This window comes from Microchirus variegatus (assembly GCF_963457635.1).
Source record: "Microchirus variegatus genome assembly, chromosome: 3".
Classification (NCBI taxonomy): Eukaryota; Metazoa; Chordata; class Actinopteri; order Pleuronectiformes; family Soleidae; genus Microchirus; species Microchirus variegatus.
This window is the reverse complement of record NC_139804.1, coordinates 30952238-30975793: the sequence shown is the minus strand read 5'-3', so window position 1 is coordinate 30975793 and position 23556 is coordinate 30952238. Positions and strand designations below refer to the sequence as shown.

The window sequence follows — 23556 nt, the reverse complement described above, 5'->3', positions numbered from 1 at the left end:
ACAAATCACTTCCTGTGTGAAGCGCAGGAATGTCACAGTGCAGCATGAAGCCTAAACACTGTTATACTGAGGAATAAAAGTTACGTACTACAGTTTTAAACCATGCATATGCAGCTATCGAGTGTGGGGGCGACTGATGAGCCAGTAGTGACGTGAATCAACTCCCGATCACAACAGCTACTGTTGAGAACAGAATAACGAGCTTGGTCCTTTGCTCTTCTTCTAATGGCTTTTAACAGGACTGATAAGTGCAGTAATAATCCCAGTGAAGTGGCTAAAAGACTGCAGACGAGCAGGCTTATGTTTCTTGGGTTCATCCGTGTCATCTGCGTGTGATGCCAACCCTTCTCTCATTTCTTAACCCGGTGACTGACACCCGCACACATGCGCTGCCAGACACTCGGCACTGTTATTTCCCTCTTATCCGTGCTGCCAGTGACTTTGTAGTGTCTTGTTTTGATGCGTGGCGCTCGCATGCCGATAGTTTTACCGTTTTACCATTGGATTACTATCTGAAGAGGAACAGTGAAACTGATGTTTCAAACTAACCAGCTCACTGTTGGAGCCACAGAGAAAAGGTAATTATCTGGGTATGTGGTTAGCTTTTTCTCAGTCTCTCTCTTTCTCCGTCTCTTGACTCTAACAGATAATATGGACCATGTCCATGCAAATGCTTGGCAGACAGTTCAATTCCTTCTGGATGAGAGTGGGGGGGGGGTCTCTCCCTCTCTCTCTTTCTGTGTTCTTGTCTGTGTGCTGTTCCCTCTCTCTCTCTCTCTCTCTCTCTCTCTTTCCTTGTTGGCAGTAGCGTCTGTGCTGTTGGCAGGAGTGACCAGAACAAAAACAGCAACACCAGACAGGGGAGGAAAAAAAGCAAAGTGATCCATTGAACCATTGAGTCTTTGCCCTCTCCTAATTACGTAGAGTCTCGTATCTTTTCCCTTTTTTTTCTCTTCACCTTTTTCCTCACACTGCATGACTTTGGGCTCAGGGTAATTAGCTTGAAGAGAATAAAACCAGCTGATCGGGAGAGAGGTGGTGCATTTTGAAGCGAGATGGCTAACAGAAACACTCTGTTGCTCTTCTGTGGACTCTTCCTCTTAGCACTGCTTCAGCCCTCTCTTCAAGGAGGTAAGTGCATGCTCCAGGTGAGCTGAGCCATGATCTATATGCATCAATCACAGACGAAGGGCAATTTATTTTTGTCTGTGCATTTTCTCCTGCAGACTTGATATTTGTTTTGTTTTTTTGATTAAAGTGTTTGCAGATGCTCACCATATATCACAAAGTACTATAAATTATTTCTTTATAACTTTTGGTCTGCTGCAGTGTAACGTCATTTAAATTGGTGCAAAACTGAATGCATGTGTTTCTTGATACCTTTGATTGATGATTGTTTCTTTTGGTTTTGCTCCTTCGCTGCTGCAACTTAACTTTGCTCTCCTGTGTCATTTCTTTGGTTTGGTGATTTAAATAAATTCATATTTACAAAGCCACGATCTACAGTCATAGTTTAATCTGGTTGAGCTGTTGCACCTGCACTCAATCTCTGAACAAACAATAAAGAGAAGTTGTACTTTGTGTTATATCTGATGTAAGATTTGTCCATATTCATTCAGATTAAAAGCATAGATTATAACCTTAAAATAAAGTTAACTGCTAATGTGCAAATTAAAATTGAGCAAAACGCTATAATAGTTTCTCATGAATGTGCATTTTACTGGTATTTCAGACAACGACACTGTCCTGCACACACAGTGATAGCGTTAAGCTGCAGAACATATTCTATAACATCTCAGGAAGTGAAGTTTGCAGCCGTCCCCACTCTGGAAAACCACTGTCTAAATTCACCCCTGATGAACTCCCACAGGGAGTGGGAGTGTACATGTCACTGTCACAACTTTGACCGGCTCTTCTGTTGAGGTTCAAGCGGCAACACGCGGGTTCACGGGGGGATAGTTTGAAAACAGCGTCTTATCTGTTTCAGACAGACAGAAAGTGAGAACGAGGTTCCGATTATTCCCATTCAGCCCTTTGTGTTTGTTTTCTCTTTTCTCTCCGCGTAGCTCCGACTCGGTTCTCTGTGATCCGTGTTTTGGCTGAGATGCTCTTGCGGTATTCAGCCCCACAACTGGAAAACATGTTAAGCATCTGGGGCTTGATATGCTGGAGTCAAGTACATTCTCTGCTGTATTGATTGGCTTAAGTCTCACGGCTATTTATTTTCCTTATCTTACAGTGTCCAAGTGTCCTTTCAGAAGCATCATGTTTATGCTATTTGTTAGATTCCTAAAACCACTATTTTGTCCATAAAAAGGTTCATTCTCCCCGCATCTGCTAACTTGCCTTGTCAAACTTGATCATGCTGACAAATGTCAGGCACTGTATCATCCAAGAAAATAACTTTACCTTTATTCTCTCTGTCTCAGAACAAGAATAAATCCTTCTTCTAGGATCTGTGACAGCCACACTTCAAGGTGCATTCAAGCAAAAATATAGAGCAAGTGAAAGAGCCAGCAAATATCAACACCGACATAGCAACTTTGATCTCAACTGAGTTTTGAAGCCGTCCATATTTAACATTTTCTTTGAGGCTCAAAGAACTTCTATGTGTTCTTACGAAGAAAAAAAAAAAAAAACAGGCTGCCTCGTTCCAGAGGTTAATTAACTGTGAGTAACATGAGCCTCATTAACACCCAACAGTTCATTTCATGTTTCCGCACCAAAAACACATTCAACAACTTGTAAAATTCTCCCCTTAAATTATGACGGTGCATAAGACCAGTTTGACACTTTAATGGCCCCAGAGGAAACATCTGTGACGGAGTTAGGTAACACATGTTCCCCCTGTCCTGTTGCTCTGTGACCATGTGCAGGTTATTTTTGTTGTTTATACCTCACGCTGTATGTTCAATTAAATGAAACGAACACAGCCTGTCACACAAAGGCAATGAAGTGAATGTTATTCCAAAATTATATGGCGTTTTTTTTTTTTTTTTTGCCCCTGTAGGCAGCCTTTATGGGCAGTTTTGTGGGCGAAAAAGAATGGGCCTCATTCATGGCCTCTGTTTTCTTATTGCTAAATTAAATAACTGAATCAAAGCCAGGTCTAAACGGATGATAAAATTCCATGACTAGATTAATCAAGTTAGGAATTTAATCAGTCTCTTTCTTCGCTACAGGGAAAAATGCACAGTTCATGAGGGTCATACAATCACCATCACCACCAACAACACACACAAAAAAAGCTTTGAGAATGTATCAAGTGTCACATCACTCTTACCGTGACATACTGTATGTCACAATTCCCCAAACAACCTGAGCAACTAAACGGCCAAGTTAGTACTTTGCCTTTTTATGACATGACACAGTTAATGGTCGAGTTCTTGACGGGGGAAGAGACCGATGGGAGATGGTAGAAGGAAAAAGAGTTGCTCTGTTCTTTCAGCATCTCCACAGAATTAAACATGTTGTGTGTGATGTTTTTCTTCAGAGCGGGCTGGAAGGCAGTGTGCCTCGTTTGGCATGGGCCAGGTTCAACCGCAAAGACCTCAGAGGAATTTCGCACATGAATCGGTGGCATTCGCTCGTCAAGAAGTGAAGTCGATTTGAAATAATATCGGTGCATATTGGCTGTCACGATGAATGCGTGATGAATGATGAAGCGTAGCGTTACCACAGCATTACTGGTCGATACCCAACCTGGTCGTCTCAGGTCCCAAAAGACGTGTGGCTTCAGGCTTTTATTGGTTGCATATGTTGAGAGAACCTTTTTTTTTGGCTGTTATTCCTCTTCTGGCAGGGTTGAGTGAGTAATGTGTGTAGTCATCCAAGCAGTTAACACCGTTCTACACTGCAATTAAAAGATTCGGCCATTTTTTAAGTGGTTTTCGTTTAGACATGTTTTTGTTCAGCTCTTTAATGCTTGGATCTACAAAGGCATTTCAGTCTGTTAGTGTTGAACGCTTTGGTGTCATTTTGCAAGAGAGGTGACCTCAGTCATTTCTCATTTGGGTAGGGACATTTCGGTTACAAGCAGTGAATGACCAGGGTTTGCGATTGAGAAAGAGCTATTCGTTATTCCATGCGTTCTTGTCCTGCTCTGGCTTAAATCAAGGCAAAGTGTGAGGAGATTGTCCGTTTCATCCATGGTTTTCAGCTATGTATCACAGCATGTTATACGGCCGGGAAGCCCCTCTGTGCATTAAAGATTCTAGCCAGAAATTATGTGATTACTACGAGATTTTGGCCAATAGATTTTTCCATCTTATATTTAGGGCCTGAGCATGAATGTGCCACGGCCAACAGCTCCTAGCACAAAGTGCGAGGAACCTATAGTCATTATTATATTGCTCCGACATTACGCTAATTTTTGAGGCGGTCGACGTGCATAAAATCTCATGAAATTTTGTCGCACATAGTTGTTCTGATTTTAACCAAGCTTGGCACACTTGATTAAAAGTTGATTTTATCTGTGTCAAAAGGCGTGGCCTCAGCGCCTCGACAAGAAAAACACATAAAATTGCAGGAAAACTAATTTAAAATTCCACTTTTTGAAAACTTCAACATAAACAGAACTACATGAAATTTTTGTTGCGTCGTGCGAGGGCCCTATCATGTATCATGTCGTTTTTATTGTGACTACTGTTAGAGTGTTTTTGGGCCCAGAGGTCTGGAATGGAGAGGTTGTTTTATTCAATGTAATGTAATTTTAAAGGGTGGAACTCCCAAGCAATACACACGTCATTTTACTTGTCTACGATTTGATAAGATGATTGTTTAAATCAATTCCGTTCCATCGTAAATGAATGACTTACGTCAAGATTTTGCAGTCCAAAATCCAAAAGCTACATTCCACATGCATGTGGACAGTTAGTGTGAATATGTGAATTATGTTCCCTCAGAAGTGAGTCCTCCACCATTGTTTAAGACCCATATTAATTAATAATTTGTTTAGCTCTTTCTCTGTTGTAGATTAAATTTAAGTCCTATCCTCTTGAAGTTTGGTGTGCTCGACTAGTGCCAGCTTTTCAACAAAGACGCACATTAACTCAGATGATTCATTCCAGCCACTCTGTAAGCAGACCTCACCAGGCTGTGAGCCCTTTCACTGGGCCAGAAATCTGAAATGGCTCCTGACACGAATGTTTTCATCTTAACCCGCCACTGACTACTGTCCAAGCTTTTCTAGGGTTTGCAAACAACATGACAGCATGAGCACAACATTGATATAACAACTGCGTTATTCATAAATCCCCATCACTGATGACAAAAGATGGTAATAAAGTGAACTTCTGATTAAACACATTACGTCAATTTAAGCGGAGCCCTCTAGCATGAAAACATAGTGTGCTGTGTTGCATCAGTTTCAGTGCACTTTCGTATGGGAGTGGCTAGATGTTAATATGGCACCTTTAAGTCGTTTGCTTCGACTACTTGGTCCAAACCAAACAAAACTGCGTTTTTTGTTGGTGTTTTCTCAGATTTTAGCAGCATGACTATTCCAGAAGGTCTTGAAAGCTCACATATACTTTATAAAATGTCTGCAGAGGCTGATTGTAAATCTTCTTCCCTCATAGAATGATACTTTCCCGGTTCAACTATGTAAATGTACTCGCAGGATAAAAGTGAAAAGAGAAAGTCACTATCGTCGGTCATAAATATGATTGATTCTTCACTCATTTCCTTCGCCGCAAGTCAGATCTATTTCATTCCAAAACGCAGCTTGGTTTGAAAACAAAAACTTGCTTTATGTCCTACACATTCAGTCATAATTCTTCATATTTTGACATGTCACGTCGGATCATTTCACTCGTATGTTAAAGGAAAAATGAAACGGTAGGTTGGATTTTCTCTGACATGTCACATTTTACAAAGGATTAAAGTAATGTACGGCAAATGGAAAAAAATTCAGGGTGAACAATTCTTTATGGCCTTACAATCTTAACTGCGTAAGTTCTATTTGCCTAAATTGCTGTCTGTAATTAGTGGATAATTCCGTATTTACTTAAGCGACATCTATTAGTAATACATTATTATTTGAAAAAAACATTTGATTTGCATCCACAAGAGCGTGAAAAATCTGTGTCCATACTAACACACCTGCAATTGTATATCACATGAGCGTTCACAGCACATCTCAGTGTAAACAGGAGGCAGATTCTCTCATCAGCATTTGTTTGCTTAGTTTCAGATAAGAACTAAAAGTGAACGCAGTTTTCAGGGTTAAAAAATGTCGGGTTATAGTGTGGGTGGCAGCAGGAACCTGAGTAGAATATGTGTTTTTAAGATGCTGTGTAGAGTGGATGTTGCCTTAGTCATGTTTAGGTTTCAAATACCTCAGCAGCTCTTCCACACCCCTTTCAAAGTCTAGTTTCAAAGTCATGTTTTAATGACTTCCCTTTTAGCTTCCAATGACAACCAGTGGTGCTGATCTGTGCGCCTGTTTTCCAGCTGCATGTTGTGAAACAGGCTCACAGATCACCAATGGGTGCCGATCTGTGGTCTGTGAGCCTCTTTTCCAGCTGCCCATTGTACCTTTCTCACACAGATTCCCTCAGACAATGTAGGAATGTAAGAGAAAGATAAGGTGAAATCGGGTTACAAAAATAAAGCACATTCTTTCATTTAAGCTTTAATGTTCTGTCCGTCTGAAACATTTTTCCTCCTCCGACCTGCAACCTTGACCGTCCAACGTACTCTGGAAAATGGACAGAGTAATATGGTGATAGTAGGCTGATAGTAAACCAGCTGTCACGTGTCTGATAACCAGACATGTAAGGGTGCCAGGAACCGCAGTGTTTACTTCGCTTCACTGTAGCTCTCTGTGTTGCAGCAAAAGACTTTTCCATGAAGACAGAATCAAACTCTCTCATCTGGGACAGTGGTTTTTTGGACAGAACCGAGTGCAGCAAACAGTTTGCCAGACTATTTTCGCATATTAAAATAGTGGTGCAGAACTGTGTATAGATCAGAAGACTCAAGTGGGACAAACACATTTTTAGAGTTTTCCTTTTTGAATGCTATGTGGATTTTATCATGTTTGTTCTCCAAGGCATTTAATTATTTAGCTAAATATCAATTAAAACAACCACAGAAATGGGTTGTGGAAATATCACATTACTCACTTTCTTGTTGTAAATGAGGTGAAGCTAAACTCCTTCAAGCCTCAAAGAGGAAATATCATTAACACGGAAAGGACTATGGAAAAACCTGTCATTGGTTTTCCTAACTTAACCCCTACGTTTCCTCACTCGTCTGCAACTGAGTCAATATTTGTGTGTGCGTAATGTTGGCCATAAAACGAGGCGTCGTAAGCCAGGATAATGTTTCCACTTTGACTGTACATTGTAGATAAATTCACAAATCCCACACTTTCTCCGGAGACTGTATCATCATTGTTGATGCTGAGGCAAAAATATCAAATAAATCATCGCGCCAGGTAAACAGTTGATAAACATGTCACTTCCTACTTTCCAAGCCAACGCTCAAACATAATACAAAGCTAAACATACAAGGGGCTGGATACAATCCTTTTCACCTGGTGGCCTGCGCTTGATGAATTACTTGCGTCATTTGATCAACATTCATATTATCGAGGCGAGTCGAGATACCAAAACATGTGTTGTGTATAAAATGATTGTTATCTCAGCCTTTGAACTTCTCTCACAGTGAACTTTTGTGAATAGAGGTTTGAGTCCTCATTCTGAGAGGCTTTATCTGTGGGTGTTAACTGGTGGGATTGTCCCAACTGTATCGTGCTAAATCATTTTAAATGATAAAGAAACCTCAAATCTCAGTGGTATGGTTGTTTCGTGCAGTAATGTATTTATATGGCCCTTATAGAAATGTAGACTATAAGCTACATAGATGATGCATATCTGCCAAAACACTAAGGTCTTTCTTTTTCAATCTTCACTTGAAGTTTTAATGCTTCGAATTCAAAATGTTCATCTCTTTACCCATCTACTCTACCGTTCAAAAGTTTGGGGTCGCTTAGAAATGTCCTGATTTTTGAAGGAATATAAGATTAAATGAATCAGAAATGCACTCTATACATTGTTAATGTGGTAAACGACTATTCTAGCTGCAAACGTCTGGTTTTTAATGGAGTACGTACATAGGTCTATAGAGGCCCATTTCCAGCAACCATCTCTCCAACGGTACATTGTTTGCTAAACGCGTTAGAAGGCTATTGGATGATTAGAAAACCGTTCAAAACCCTTGTGCAATGATATTAGCACAGCTGAAAACAGTTTTAGTAGAGTCTCAGCTGCCGAGCAACCACGTCTGAGCTACAATGGCGGAGAAAACGAAACCTAAAAGACCTCAGTATTTTGAATTTGAGTGTAGTAACTGTTTTTGGCCACATTCTTACATATGGTGCCTTTAATTTTGCATCTCTTTTGATGAATAAAAGTGTGACTTTTAATGGAAAACACAAACAAATTGTATAGGTGACCCCAAACTTTTGACCTGTAAAAAAAAAAAAAAAAAAACTGCACACTAAGTTCTTTCTTTTTCAATCTTTACTTCAAGATTCAATGCTTTGAATTCAAAATTTTCATCTCTTTACCCATTTTCTTTCATGACCTTGTACCTGAACACGTGTGGTGGGATGGGAATAGGAAACACAAATGGGAAAATAAGAAAATGTTCACTAGCCATAGCAACAAATAGATATTGCACTTGGAACTGACATCACATGACGTTACTCCAATGTAAACCCACCGGTGTTGCATTTAGATGCGAGAATGAGGTTAGGGTTCATGACCAGGATAGGACTGAAGTTAAGGATTAGGGTCAAGAAAAGGACTGAGGTTAAGGTTATATTCACACAAACATTCAGACAGGTGTTTATTTAATTCATATTATCAGCATTTCCATGACCAATAATATTATATCGCAATATATTTTCCTTGTCCTATGATAGGGTTGAAGTTGCACAATTAGGGTTAGGCATTGAAAACATTTCAAACACGTGTCAGCGTCTCACATATTTCACCCTTATTTCCAAGTTACTGATGACTGGTTGCGTTCATAGCATACTGACACTACTGTCAGTAAGTAGTCTGTGCTGTGAGTGATTCTGCCAGGATTCCTGTGAATGCATGCCATGTACAGATCATCATCATCCTCGCAACGCGCTGACAGCAACTCTCTGCTCAATCAACAGCGGTGCAAAGTTCACTTCGCAGCCTTGTCGCTCTGCTTAACAGGCAGCGGGAAACAACAAGGGTTTAGATGACGACAACTGGACTTGCTCTCGTTAAGCTGATTGTGACAGAACTGAAGAAGCTCCTCTGATGACAAACATCTTCGAATGAAACATCTTCAGCTTTAACTGAAACAAGTCCACTCGCTTGTATCTGAAGTCTTGAAATACGACGACACTTCACAGATCACCAATAAAAGTCACAACGTCGTAATAAATGATTAGGATTTTTTTTTTCTTTAAATCATCAAGCAACTCCGGGCAATCATTTGACTGGAGTCAACTGTCCAATGAAAAAGGACCCTGTTGACTCTCTTGAGGTCTGCACGTCAATCTTGTCCTTTCTACGCATTCCAGCACATTCCCCAAACCTGGCGGAGTTCACAAGGAGCGTCAGTGCATGATGATGATGACGATAATAATGGCAATCATGAATAAATCTTCAGATTTATGGGGGGGTAGTTCAGGTCACTTGGCAGACATCAAGTGTGTGCCTTTTTGGGATGCACAGTCGCAGTGAACTTGATGCACTCTGTTAAAGAAAAAATGGTACAGTAGCATAATGTGATTCTAAGCAAAAAGGAAAAGTGGAGAAAAAGCACACTCCCTCTCAGACAGGAAATCCTCCTTTTGATTATGAACCGAAGGAGCAAAGTTAAGAACAATCGCTCCACCTCTGTCGTGTCTTGCCTGCACCTCGAGTCACTGCCACAGAGGCAGCGCTGTGTGGGCACCGTGACAGAATCGCAGAAACAGAGACACATATTTCTTGCATTGGCTTCGATAATCAAATACTGAGAACCCTGAACATTATTCATTCTTATTCGAGCCTGCAGGACTTGGGTTGCAAGTATCACAAAACTCAAGAAATCTGTTCACTTATATCACTTATAACCTCGTCCAGCTCCGGCTCACAGACTCGTAGAGAAAAACAATAGGTTGTTTTACGGTGGCTTTGGAAAAATAAAAACAGAGATGCGTCGCAGATGACAATTTTTAGTCAGGAAAAAACAGAAATCAGTTTTTTTTCCACCCTCATTCCAGTCAGATTTGCAGAGCAGTCTCGAATAGGTTTATATGACAATGTTGTCTTTATTAACTTGAACAAAAACAAATTCCGCTTATATCAACACTGAGAAATTCTGCAGAGTGTACTCGATGCATTTGCTCGATTTTCACAATGTTTTGACCAAAATGAAGTCATGCCTGTTGCACTTCACTGGTTTCCCTCAATGACTGGCACTGGCTGCTCATTTTCGTAACCTCAGCTTTGCAGTACACAACATATTAATGTAATTATGGCTCAGACCCAATAAATGTGTCACAACTTGTTGGTGAAAAGGCTAAAGCTGTCCTTCAACCGGATCGTATGGTAATACAATGTAATGTTCTTCCCTAATGGCCGCCCTCAGTGGACAGAACTCAAAGTGCCGTGTTCACACACTTTTTAACTAATAAACACATGAATGCATCGGACATGTGGTTTGAATTAATTTGCCTCCCAACACATGTAAGAGCCATTAAACATAATCATTGTGCTTGTGCAGCCTCGATCTCTCATTTTACTGATACAAACCAGGTTTTGCCCTCCAAAAAATATAACTGCAATTTTTTGCCTTAGATCACCGCTCCCACTGGAATTAGCTGTTAGTCGTCCCAGAACAACTGGAGTCGCCCCTTTTACTTTTTCTATCTGTTATTCCGTGCACACACACATACGAGGCCACCGTGTCTGGGATGGAGCTCGACCATCTCAGGAGTGCAGATGTAGGTGTTCATCGTGCTACGGCAGCTTTGTGACAGAGGATTTCCAAATGTAATACATCATCAGAATGGAAACGGTTGGAATTGTGTTGTGAATGAAGCCAACAATGTGCTGTTTTTTTTGGTTTTTCGGTGTCACTCTGGCTCTGGTTGGAGCTGCTGTGTTTACATTACATTATGAACCCCATCACTGTTCTGACCTGATCTAGGGAGTACAGATTTCAGTTGTGTTGCACGGGTCACAGATGATTAATGCAGAGTCGGTGTTTTGAAATGGCGTCACGAATGTTGCCATAAAAACACTTATGGTTGAAAACCCTTTTGGCATGTCGAAGGTGACCTTTTGCTTTCTTTTTGCCATTGCGTCTTTCAGGTGTCTATGTGCCACCTGGTGCTGGGATCGGGCCAGGAGGAGCTGGAGCAGGAACTGGATTCTTTCCAGGTATGACGGTCTGGACAGTTTGAATAAAAAAATAATCCAGAATGTAGCCACAACAAAGTCTGTTTATGATTAGCAGATGTACAACAGTCCAATTGCACTGCAGACCAGAGGTTTTATTAAAACAAAACATGAGCACAAAAACACTTTGACTTGATGTGAATCTCAGGTTGAACTTAAAGTAAAGACACTTTACTGACATATTTTGACTTGATAGACTGTAACTCGAATGAAAAGGAGAATTACTACACGTCTACTCGTGTTTGCTCCTCATTGTCTGCGGTGTAAGTTATGCTGCACTGTTACTGTTGTGCTTATTGCATTTTATCAACAATGACACAATGTGAAAATGTTATCGAAACAAATGAATGTGGGGCTTATCTTTTATTTACAACAGTATAACAATTTGGAACAACTTGCACACAGTGCATATTATACAGGATATGACATGTCCTGAGTAAAAAGCCACAAAATGGTTTATCATATCAGCATTGTTTTTGTTTCAACAGGTGCTGGTGGAGGAGGAGTCCCCGCAGGCTACAAACCGGCTAAAGCTGCAGGTGAGTAAAAGAGACATTTGATGTATGATTTTGTTTATATATATGTATACATGTATACTATATATGTATGTATATATACATGTGTGTATATATGTATGTGTATATGTGTATCTATCTATGTATGTATGTATGTATGTATATGTGTATATATATGTATTTGTATAGGTATATATGTATGTGTATATAGGTATGTGTATACATGTGTATATATATGTATGTATGTATATATGTATTTATACATGTGCGTATATATGTATATATGTATGTGTATAGGTATATGTGTATATGTATATATGTATGTGTATATATTGTCGTTTTCACAATGCTAAAACTATAATTTCTTTTTCACTTTTCTGGAACACATCCAGAAAATATGTATACAGTTTTTTGTTGTTTAAAAAAATTTAAAAAATAAAATACAGGTGTCAAGTATTTAGCGTGATGTACCCTTACACTTGAACAATAACACATCTCTGTTAATACTGGAGTGGACCCTGAATCCTGTGTTTGTCCTACTATTTCATTTAAAGAAATATCTGCTGTTAAAAACGTCTGTTACGCCAGGTTTATTCAAGACATGCTTGAGCATTACATATATAATAATATATAAGAGCAGCTTTAAGTCGCATCACTTCATTCCACATTCCAATTATCACAGAATTTGACAGACAGAAAAAACAACAGAGCTGATGGTGCCTGAAACTTATGAACAGTACTGTACATATATATATTCACTAAGTCTTGTGTCGCCACCAACTTCGTTGTTTTCACGTCTGTCAAATTGTGTGATCATTGGCATTTGGATTTGACTGATGTGACGGAAAGTTGGTCTTATTATAGTAACAAGCTGTCAATGAGTTTGACTGCTGTGAGCAGTTAATGAGCACAACACGTGTGTGTGTGTAATGTTCAAGCATGTCTGGAATGTAATGGACCATTTAGGGCAAACACAGGTTTTGCCAATAATATTAATTAGCGTTTTATCAAAGTTAAAGACTCCCCCCCCCCCCCCCCCCCGAAAAAATAAAACATTTGAAACTGCATACACGTTTACCGTATTTTCTGGATGTGTTACTGGGGTGTCTGTTTTCTGGGATCTGCCCTTCTCAGAGAACTTAAGCCGTGATTGCAGGAATAATTTACATATAAGACATTTGAACGGTACTGGTTGCGCCCAACGTTTTTTAATGTTAAAATAAAAATCAAGGAGAATCACGTTGCTTTTTGAAGGACAAATTAAAGTCCCTGTCAACACTCGGTTTCGGTGCAGTCAGATCTGGGGGAAACACACACTGAGACTTCCTTGGCACACCACCACAAATGAGAATAGTTAAACTCAGGATATTGCTGCGGCAATAAACAATTTGTTCCAGGCCAACCGCTATTATTACAGCGGTTTATTGGAAGACATTACAAGGCTGAGGTTTGGAAATTAGGGGTCTGTTACGCATTTCTCCAATACAACCTGATGAACCATGATGCCGGTTAAAATTGACTATATATGACTGTATTATGATGGCTTTATTAAGTGCAATCATCATGTTTTTATCCCCACTCTAGGAGGCTATGGAGGCGGTGGAGGCCAAGGTTTGGTTCCAGGTGGTTTGGTGCCAGGAGGTGTTGGACCTGGCGGTTTGGGCATTGCAGGTATGAAGCTTCAAAGTGCGTTAGTTACTGTTAATCAGTGCCTTTTGCCTGGAAGTCACACATTTAAAGGCACCATATGTAAGAATGTGGCGAAAAACGGTTACTACACTCAAATTCAAAATACCGAGGTCTTTTAGGTTTCGTTTTCTCCGCCATTGTAGCTCAGACGTACTGTAACTGGCAACCCGTGGTTGCTCGGCAGCTGAGACTCTACTGACTGCAATGATTGGTAGACGGTGGTTGGTGGCGCCACATGCCAAAACATGATTACAAAACATAAACCAGATTTTCAGTCTGCAAAAGATTTTTTTAGTGCGAATATTTTGTCTGTACTGTTGTTGTTGGTGAGTTCAGTTTGTTATATGAACATTATTCCTGAGTCTCTGTGACATATTAGGAGGATTTTACGATCAGTTGCTTTAAATTTATTACGTAATGCACCTTTAAGCTGCATGCCATAAAACTATGATTTGATTCTGTCAGGGAGACTTTTGCTGCATGTCTAAATCCCCCCCCCCTTCCTTAAGAAAATGTAAAAACTGTCTAACTGTAGTTTATGGCACGTTTAAATAACAGGAAAATCCTCATATACATGTTGTTTTCACCCAACAGGACAAGGTGGAAAGGCCCCTAAACCAGGTAAGTTAGAACATTCATAAATGCTGTAAGACGCGCCGTGATAAAGGGAAACCTATTTCTCTTGTTGGGGGGGGATATTAAAAAGGAAACGTACCAGGCAATGACTTCAGACAAACTGGTTTTTGAGAGCTTTTTTCTTATCACCCCCTCAAGTTGGTTTACACTGGCTGGCTGCAGCTGTGCGCAGGCGTCATTTGTCCGTGTGGGACTGTGCAAAGATTCCACCACTCCTTCCCTCTCAGCTGTATTCAGGAGTGATGATTGGCAGAGTGCAAACAGCCATCAACGCCAGCCAAACAATGGTGCCAGAGCACTGATTAATGTTATTGTAATGTTAGAACCCTACAATATCTGGAAACCTCCTCTGACATTTACCACAGCCTTTCTCTCAGATATCTTACAGTAAATATTTTTCTTTCGCTGTGATTCAGTTAAGCACCGCATTAGTGATTTAGCGATGTTTAGCCGTCGTTTAATTTCCGTACGTACTGCTGATACCATCTCGGCTTACCTCGATGTGTGTTTACGAAGATAAGGAACCAAGCGATTGTCTTATGGTCGCGATAAGTCCAGGGAGCCTTGTTGCAGAGGGGGTTCCCTATGGACGACCACACCCCTGCTGTCACAAGAGTTGCTGGGGAGCCATGTTTTTGCGAAAATTACCTAATTTCCAGTATTTTGCGAAAGTTGATGTTGGCTTGGATCAATAGAGTTTCACAGGGGAAATATTGCATCAACTTTTCACAAGGTGTTCCTTTTCCGCACAAGAGCTGCATGGCAGAAATTACGTTAATGAGAAGAAAGGGGAAGCAGCAAGTGTTAAAGGCAGCTTCATGGGGTTGGGTGTAGGTGCTGCTTTCTCCACATTCCATTCCAAACCTCTGTTGTATTGAGAAAATGAAAACCTTTAACGCAGACTGCAGATCTGGGGTCAGCTAAGGTTTTTTTTGGGGGGGGGATTTAAATTCACAGTAGGGTTGTAATATATTTCGCTTCATGACTGTGACTGTGTTCAGTAATCTCTTAATGTTCCGAACGTTTCCATCATCCGTGACTTTTCATATCGGTTTCCTTCTGAAGAAAAAGTGCCTGAGGAAATTTGGACTTAATGCGTTAGTTTAAGTATGAAATTTTTCATGACCACACAAATGAACACCTTACAGTTCACCGGTACGTAACCCTCACACACTGGCAGATTCACCGTAAAAAGAAAAAAAACGGCACATAAAAAAAGTCATTTAATCATTTTTCATTCACCACAAATGATGTATGGAGCAGGATTCGGTTGCTGAAATCTCTCCTCATACAAAAATGTCAAGCTGCCATTCATCCTTACATGGAAGCCAAGCAGTGACACTGCATCCCCAGATATGCACCTTGCCTGGCCAGTAATGAAGAACAGCAGCTGGCAATGTGAGTAGCGTGACTGGAGTGAATTGCAGTGTAGCTCATGCAAGACCTTGTAAATGTTACACTAATTGTGAAGCCTGTCAGCATCCAACATTGACAATGCACTATAAAACGGGAGTGAGGGCTTTCTTTTTATGAACAGCTGTTGGACAACATCTCCTTTCCTGTGCCCCCCCCCCCAAGCAAAGGTGGATGCAAGCGTCAGCTTTGTGATTCTCTAAAAAAATCAAAAACTTGGCTCTCATTGTCTCGCCTCTTGTCACTTTTAGGCAAGTGTGAAGGGAGTTAACAAGAAACACAGGGGCTCACTGTTTTTCGCTGTTGGTGTAGCTTTATTGTACCATTACAAAAAGTCTAGTTTATGTTTTTTTTTTTTTTTAAAAACAAAGCACGTCTGGATGGGATATAGTCAGTGCGTGTGCATGCTTAGCTTTCCAGTTGACCCCGAGTGAGCAAATTGAAGACAACACGCTGTCTGCTCCACCTTCCTCTCCCCGTCTGACGACTGACAAAGAGACGTTGCACAACGCTGCGGTCATTTCACAACAATGAAACATCAAATCAGCTCGTCTGTAGGTAACTACATTTAGCACTTCCTCTTAGACAATGCTAAAACTGGTAGCCACTGCAGTTTTTAATATTGAATCCGTCCCTTTTATTAGTGAGAGTCTACATGACTGCTATTAGAAATCACCTCTTTGATGTTGTCAAGGTTATTACTTATTATTATTATTTTTATTCATTACATTTCTGGAGCGTTTTTCTCGACACCCAAAGCGCTTTACAAATTACCCATATTAATTAACACATTCTCACTGGTGGTGGTAAGCTACGTGTAGCCTCAGCTGCTCTGGAGCAGACTGACGGAAGCGTGACTGCCAGTGTGCGCCAAACGGCCCCTCCGACTACCACACATCATTCATACATAACATTGCATGTTTTTTCGAACTGTGGGAGGAAGCCGGGGAGAAACCGGAGAAAACCCCCACACACACACGGAGAGAACATGCAAACTCCTTGCAGAAAGGCCCTTGTTCCAACGGGGCTCGAAGTTGTTCCAACCCGGGGTTTGAACCCAGAGAGTGCAAGAGTGATAACCACTACACCAACCATGGGCCCAAATAATACTTGATAGTACATGGAAAAGTGAGTGTGATAGAACACAGCAATGACTAAAGAAACTGAGAGCTGGTTATGGTGTTTTCTCTAGGACAGGGATTCCCAGAGTATGGGCTGCGGCCCCCTGGTGGGACATGAAGCTAGTGCAGGTGGGCTATAGCAGGTCATCGAAAAATAAACACATTTAGCACTAAATAGGGGTTTAGATTTTCAGTTTTTGAATACATTTTGAAATAACCATCAAATATTCACAATCGATTTTGATCATCAGAATGGAAACAAACTATATATGGTTTATATAAAGGTGTCACCAGATTTGTTGACCCCTTCCATTCGCGATCATAGTTGATAGTAGAGAAAGGGACGCGCATTGTTGTGATGATTGTTGGAGCACCAAGGTTTTTATGAGACTAAAATGGGTCATGGCGTTTATACGTTTTGGAACGGGCTTCCCTTGAGATGGCGTTATTAAAGTGACACATCCAAACACTTCTTAGATATCCTTCGTTTCATCACTTGTGGTTGATGCAAAAAATAAAATCTAATCAGATTCATATTGTCGCAGGTTAATATTAGCCTATTACTCAACGTCACATTATATACAGTAGTAATGCAACTCGACATCGCCATCCATAGCTTCCAAAATACGTAGCTTAATGACTGTGGGATTTATTTCAGGGCTGTTGTGTTGCATTAGTCTTACACAGTAACTGATAGCCGAGTGGAACTAGTCCTAACTCCTTACTCTACTTTAACTTTGGCTCGACATCACTTCCACTGAATAAATATAACAAGCTGAAGTAATTGAGAAATAACATAAAATAGTTCGGACTATGAGGTGAAAGATAACATCACGGTTGGACAAACACGCATAATTCGAATGATGGATTGCGCTGGTCAGTGCAGTGACATGGCCGTGGCCAGACTGCTGTAAAACTGAGCCCATTCAAAGCAGACGTTACATGTTTGGATGTTTGGTTTTCATTGCCTGAACACTTGACTTTGTTTTGACATTGGAACTTAAAAGCTGTTGCAATCGGTTTTGCTCGTATGAGGTGATTATCCACCCAGTCATTATGAAGCAACAAAACTCTGGATCATTTGAAAGATTAGATCATGTGTAACTTTCTATGCGGTCTGTACACCTGCTTCTTTTGGTTCGTCTTCAAAGCCTCTGGTTCATATCAGGATATTTGACTAAGTGTGTGTGTGTCTGCTTCATGACAGGCAACGTAAAGTGGACGAGTAGATGTGGTTGGCTGTCCGGTCTTTCGCCACCGATACCCAGATCATTCATGCGTGCAGCACACATTCTTAGAGAGCTCGCCAAAATAAAAGAGAAGGATAGATGGAGGTGAAGATGAAAGTGTTGAGCTTTAAAGAAGATGAGCTCGGAGGACGAGGTTCCGTCTCCAGAAGCTCACATGTTTTTCATTTGTGAAGCTCAGACCTGGAAGCATCTGCTTGTGAATGTGAGCGTATAATTGCAAATGTGAGCACACACACACACATGCATATTTATACAATATATAAATATGCATTATGCTATATTATAGTCAGTTCTAAAATACTTATCCTTATACTTAAAGACGTTGTTTTTGGGGACATAAAACATACATTTGAGCTCACACAGACACACACACCGTAAATTAAGTGCTTGTTCTGCTTGGCCTCCACACACCTATCTTTCTCTCTCTGAGCCAAGCTTTCATGAGCTCGGATCCTGAACTGTCTGCAGGGGAAACTTTTTTATATATATCAGACACACACTCTGCTCCCACACTCGACAGAGCCCACCCAATACACTCGCAGCCATCGGAGCTTGTTTGTTCACTCTGGAAAAGCGTGTTGTTTCCCTAGCAATTTTTTCTTGTGTGACCTCACCACATGTTGTTGTTAGTGTCTACAATAATCTCACTAATTCATCTTGGGAATAAAATTCATATCGCTGTTAATCAAGATAAGGGGCTTTATTGGATTCTATTGGTGTTTAATTCATCACGCATGCCACGCATTACATTTTGTAATTGTGGTATTTTCCCCCCACGTTGGATCAACACGTTCACTCTCAACGACAGTTTCTCAGCCTTTCGCCAGCCTGTTCTGTGCTTGCTCTTTAGCGAGCATGTTTCTGCCAGTGTGTGCTTATTTCCCATGTTCACTGTGTTCTCCGATGAACACACCTTGGCATGCTCTCAACCTCTCCCCTGCTCTTTTTTTTTTTGCCAGCAGCTCTGGAGCATGGGCCCACTGTCCTTGTCCATCTGGCAGCGCAGTCTCACTGGTGTTTATGTAGTGACGGAGACGTTTCTCATTCTTATTTCCTGGAGAGTCCACAAAGACAGATAAGCAGTTGAACGACCTTACTGCCGTCACTGGCAGAACTGGATTAAACTCAGACGACATGAAATGATGTCTTCTGGATAAGTAGGAGCAATAACAGTTTAATTTAGTGCAGAGCATTGGTATATGTCGTACATTTGGGTGAACACAAGGGCAAGAATGCACATACTGTAGAAATGGTATGGTAACGATAGAAACCATGTTCCAGATGTACAGAGGTGAATTACTTCATTTAGAACCTGAGATGTGTAAAGCATAGAATAAATAGATAAGACTCCTTTGAGCTCTTACTCAGAGGTGCTACTTAAAATGTTGGGTAGATTAAACATTAAAATAGTCAAATGCCCTTAATTATTCTTGTCTTTATGTACTTTGTACTTTCTACAGTAGCCTAAAACAGACATAAACCAGCCATAGTGTGAGTGTTCTGCATTTTGAAGCACATTATGCTCACTACACAAAGGAAGGAATAACATCATCATCTCAGTTCCCTGATGCACTTTGGAAATGGAGGGATGAGCAGAGGAGTCCCTTGTTTGTTATTATCTACAGTTAAAGGTTAAAAATTCTTGCACACTGAACCTTTATTTTGAAAAGTACTTCTATCCAGAGATGATTTTTCAGAACTTATCAAGCCCTAGTGCTGGGATAATTGACTTTTTCACCTTTGGGGTCGGAACAAGGGCCTTTCTGTTTGCATGTTCTCCAGTTTCCTCCCACAGTCCAAATAACATGCACATTTGGGGATAAATTGGATGCTCTAAATTGACAATTTTTCAGCATGAATGGTTGTTTGTCTCTATGTGGCCCTGTGATGGACTGGCGGCCTGTCCAGGGCCTTTCCACCCTATGTCAGCTGGGATTGGCACCGGCGCTGCCTGCAGCCCTCATGTGGAAGATAAAGCAGTAGAAGATGAGTGAGTGAGATTTCAGCTTTGGCCCTGTAGGCCATATACTGTATATATCCTCATGTGTTCATCCATGAATCAGTACCACTGCAAAGGCCTACACTCTTAGAAATAAGGGTTCCAAAATTCTCCTTCTACAAGGTCTGAGGTTCTACCTGAAACCATTTGCTTCTTGTTGGAACCATTAGTGTTACCAAAAAGAGTTTTTGGTAACACTAATGGTTCCAACCATTAGTGACCCAGATAACCCTTTAAAATCCCTTTCCTAAATAAACGGTTTTAAAAGGGTTCTTAGTGAACCCTCCAAAAGGGTTCCAGGTGGAACCTTTATAAAAAGGCTCTACCTGGAGCCAAAAAGGGTTCTCCTATGAGGACAAGCCGAAGAACCTGATATGGTTCTACTTAGCACTTTTATTTCTAAGCATGTACAGACCATACTGATACTGCGATGCCCAGTTGATAAATGGCATTTCTACTCTAACAGACACATTTCGTCTCGTGTAACAGTTTTCCTCTGTAGGCCGCCCCATATGTTTCTCATAGTGAAATGCTTCACATGGCTGTGCAATGATGAAGCCCACTCCGTGAATCTAACGTCACTGTTTCAATTTGCATGTTCTGACTTGAGCCAACCTGTCCAACGTTGGTCTCTCTTCTCAACCCTGAGTTGTCAGAACAGTGGAAAAGCAGTTCGATGCATATGTGGACCATCTGGGAGAGGAAACACTCTTGGCCAACTTTACATACCATAGCTACAGTACAGACCGTGTTAAGTGGTTTTCTCACCTTATGCATCGTTTGTGCACTTGCACTTCTCTAGACATGGAACATGCTAATCACAGAAGAGCTGCTGGTTCCTTTGGTCAGTGTGTCCTGCTGTGCTCTCTAATACTTGCTGAATGTTTCCCTGCTTTTTTCTGTTTTTTCTTTAGCGAACATGTTCTTAGTGAGTGTGCCAAGCTCAAATTGGGTGATGGAATGAGATCTGGTTTAGGGGATACTCCTCAGACATATTCAGGGTCTCTGTGTTGGCAGACCAACTGTGACATTCCTGCACAAGTGGATAAAAGCGTAGGAAAAGCAGAGCCTCTCGACTCCCATGCAAACAAGTGAAAGGGGTGAAATGTTTGGTCGACTTGAAATCTTATAGCATAGCGTGTTCTGCTCTGTGTGACTGTGTGTTGCATAAACAATGACATCACAAACCACACCACGATGAATTACTTATCACAGTTTGAATTAAAGAACAGCAGCAGCAGTCTTTGACATAGGTGTATTTGAAATAAGCCATGAGTCTGCGGAGGTGTGAGACGCACAAGGACTCTGGGTTGGTGAGGTCAGACAGCTGCAGGCGTCACTGGGCAAGGCAGAGTCTGGTTTGGCGTGATGGCAGCAGCTCTTGTAATGTGTAATGGTGACTTTTACAGTTGCCTTTAATTTGGAGCCCCTTTTTTTTGAGGAATTGCACAATGCCTTAATGAGATTATGTATTTGTTATGAGGCCCTGGCGGGTGTGTGTTGGTGAGACTCCAAAGTTAGTAAGGTGCTTCATCGATGTAAGAACTCGCCACATACGTAATGAGACCGAGCGTTCACTTCCTGTCATTGTATGAAGCAACTGTTTCCAATCAGTTACAAATCATAAGCCTGAAACAACAATAAATAACTGCACGTCAGAGTTTTGAAAGTCCGCTTTTACTTCATGACTGCATCGTAGGGACCTGACAGTTGCAGTGCACTTGTGGTCATCTGGCAAAGATCAAGACTCGGGGGGGCCTTTGGGACCTCTCATTGATTGTGTCCATGACTCCATGGAAGAGGAAAGCGAAAACAATAAAAGGCTCGCGGCCAGCGTCTGAAGGTTCACACCAGCCTGCGAGAGAGCGTTTGTGTACAGCGTTTGGGTGAACGTGCAAATGAGTCCAACATGCGACTTGTCACAAGGAGTTTGGTGGTGGTCACGGAGAGGAAGTTGGGACAGAAAACAAGGGAAGCTTCAGTGTGAACGCTGCAACACCTCACACCATTCTGCTTTCATCCAGCTCTTCTGTGTCACGTCTTAAGAATGCAATCTATTCAGGAACTTGGAAGAGGATCACGGTGCTAATTTGATACTGATAAAAATCTGGTGTCATGACAGTGGAGGACATAATGATAGGCTTAGCTTTCAGAAGTGAAAAATGTATGTGGGACCACGGCCAAGGAGCAGTATCTTCCTGTCAATCACGGTTAACATGAAGATCCTGCGGAGGATTACCATCAAGGTTTTCCATCACGTAAAAAAAAAACGTTCAGCATATGTATTGCCATAGCATTCTTCCAGACAGCTTTAAGTCCTCTCACATCATTGTGGTTTTTCAGAAAACCAAGTGTTACTATAGCTGAACCAAAGACGTAATCTTCTGTCTCAGAGGACCAGTATCACGCTCTGATGACAAATGGAATTTAATTGTCCCTTTCAGAGCAGTTTGATTAAATATCAGCTAAAAACAAGGGAGGTCCTGGTATAAGAAGTAAGATGTCCCGTCTAAAGTTAATAGAGAAAGCAGAAAAGAAAGAAGAACAGACTCCTGCTGTGAGGCTGCAGGTACTGCTGAACTGTCCCAAAAAAGCCCCACTTCATTTCACAGCTGAGCTACATGAAGAACCTATGCACTAAAGCAACATGTGGTGAGATAGCTGGTGCATTTAAAAGATTGGGGAGAAGGTGATGGTGGCCAAAATGCCAAGATGGGGCGCCAATCTGATACTTAAGATTTCGACCAGGACGTCCCTCCTCAAAACAACGAATACAGTGACAAACATTTCACACGCAGAAAAAAAAAAGAAGATTCCTGGACATTCCAGCTCCAAAGTCTTCTTTCCAAGAGTCTGCCATTAGTTAAAGTGGATCCCCGCCATGGAATTCTTCCCTCTCTTAAATTAAACCCCTCACCAGGTCCAGCTGTTCACAGAGCAGAGAGCAGAGGGAGAGAGAGGTAAGGGAAAATGGAGAGAAGATGGAGCGCAGCAAACAATTCCATCTTTTCCCTTTTCACGCTTGGCTTCTTCTGATTGCTGCCATTATCACTTCCCGTCTTGCCCAACACTTTAGACACAGTTTCAGTTTCAGGAGAAACGGGTGAAAATGAGGGGAGATAAGGATAAAGAAATGGGTTAGAATGAGAAAGTGAAAGACTCTGAGAGCCGAAGATAATATTTTGATTTATGTGTCTTGTATTTCTCTGATCCACTGAAACAGGATTACCGTAATAGAGCATGAGCAAGATGTATCAGCGGCGAGATGGAAACCAGATATTCACCTCCACACTGGCTCGTATCCATCACTTGTGCTGGACCCGAGTTTGAGAAAATGACTTAACTTCATTAAAAGAACTGGACATACTGCCCTTGTGTCGACTGTATCCCGGAACAAATACGCAGCATGACGCAGCAGGAAACGACTTGTTTTTCTGTCTCTTTTGGTTCCTCTTGAAAACAAGACTCCTAGTTTGTCTGAGAAGGTCTGGACTT

General features: G+C 41.2%; 1 protein-coding gene across 1 annotated transcript in view; it reads left to right on the top strand.

Moving 5' to 3' along the window:
• Positions 1 to 873: 873 nt before the first annotated feature.
• elna (elastin a) overlaps positions 874 to 23556 on the top strand; it is a 50054-nt gene continuing 27371 nt past the window's right edge. Inside the window, exons 1-5 of the mRNA XM_083886965.1 lie at positions 874 to 1131; positions 11352 to 11420; positions 11927 to 11977; positions 13538 to 13624; positions 14237 to 14263. Of these exons, the coding sequence (XP_083743091.1) occupies positions 1056 to 1131; positions 11352 to 11420; positions 11927 to 11977; positions 13538 to 13624; positions 14237 to 14263 (310 nt within the window). The 5' untranslated portion in view covers positions 874 to 1055. The remainder of the gene's footprint in view (positions 1132 to 11351; positions 11421 to 11926; positions 11978 to 13537; positions 13625 to 14236; positions 14264 to 23556) is intronic.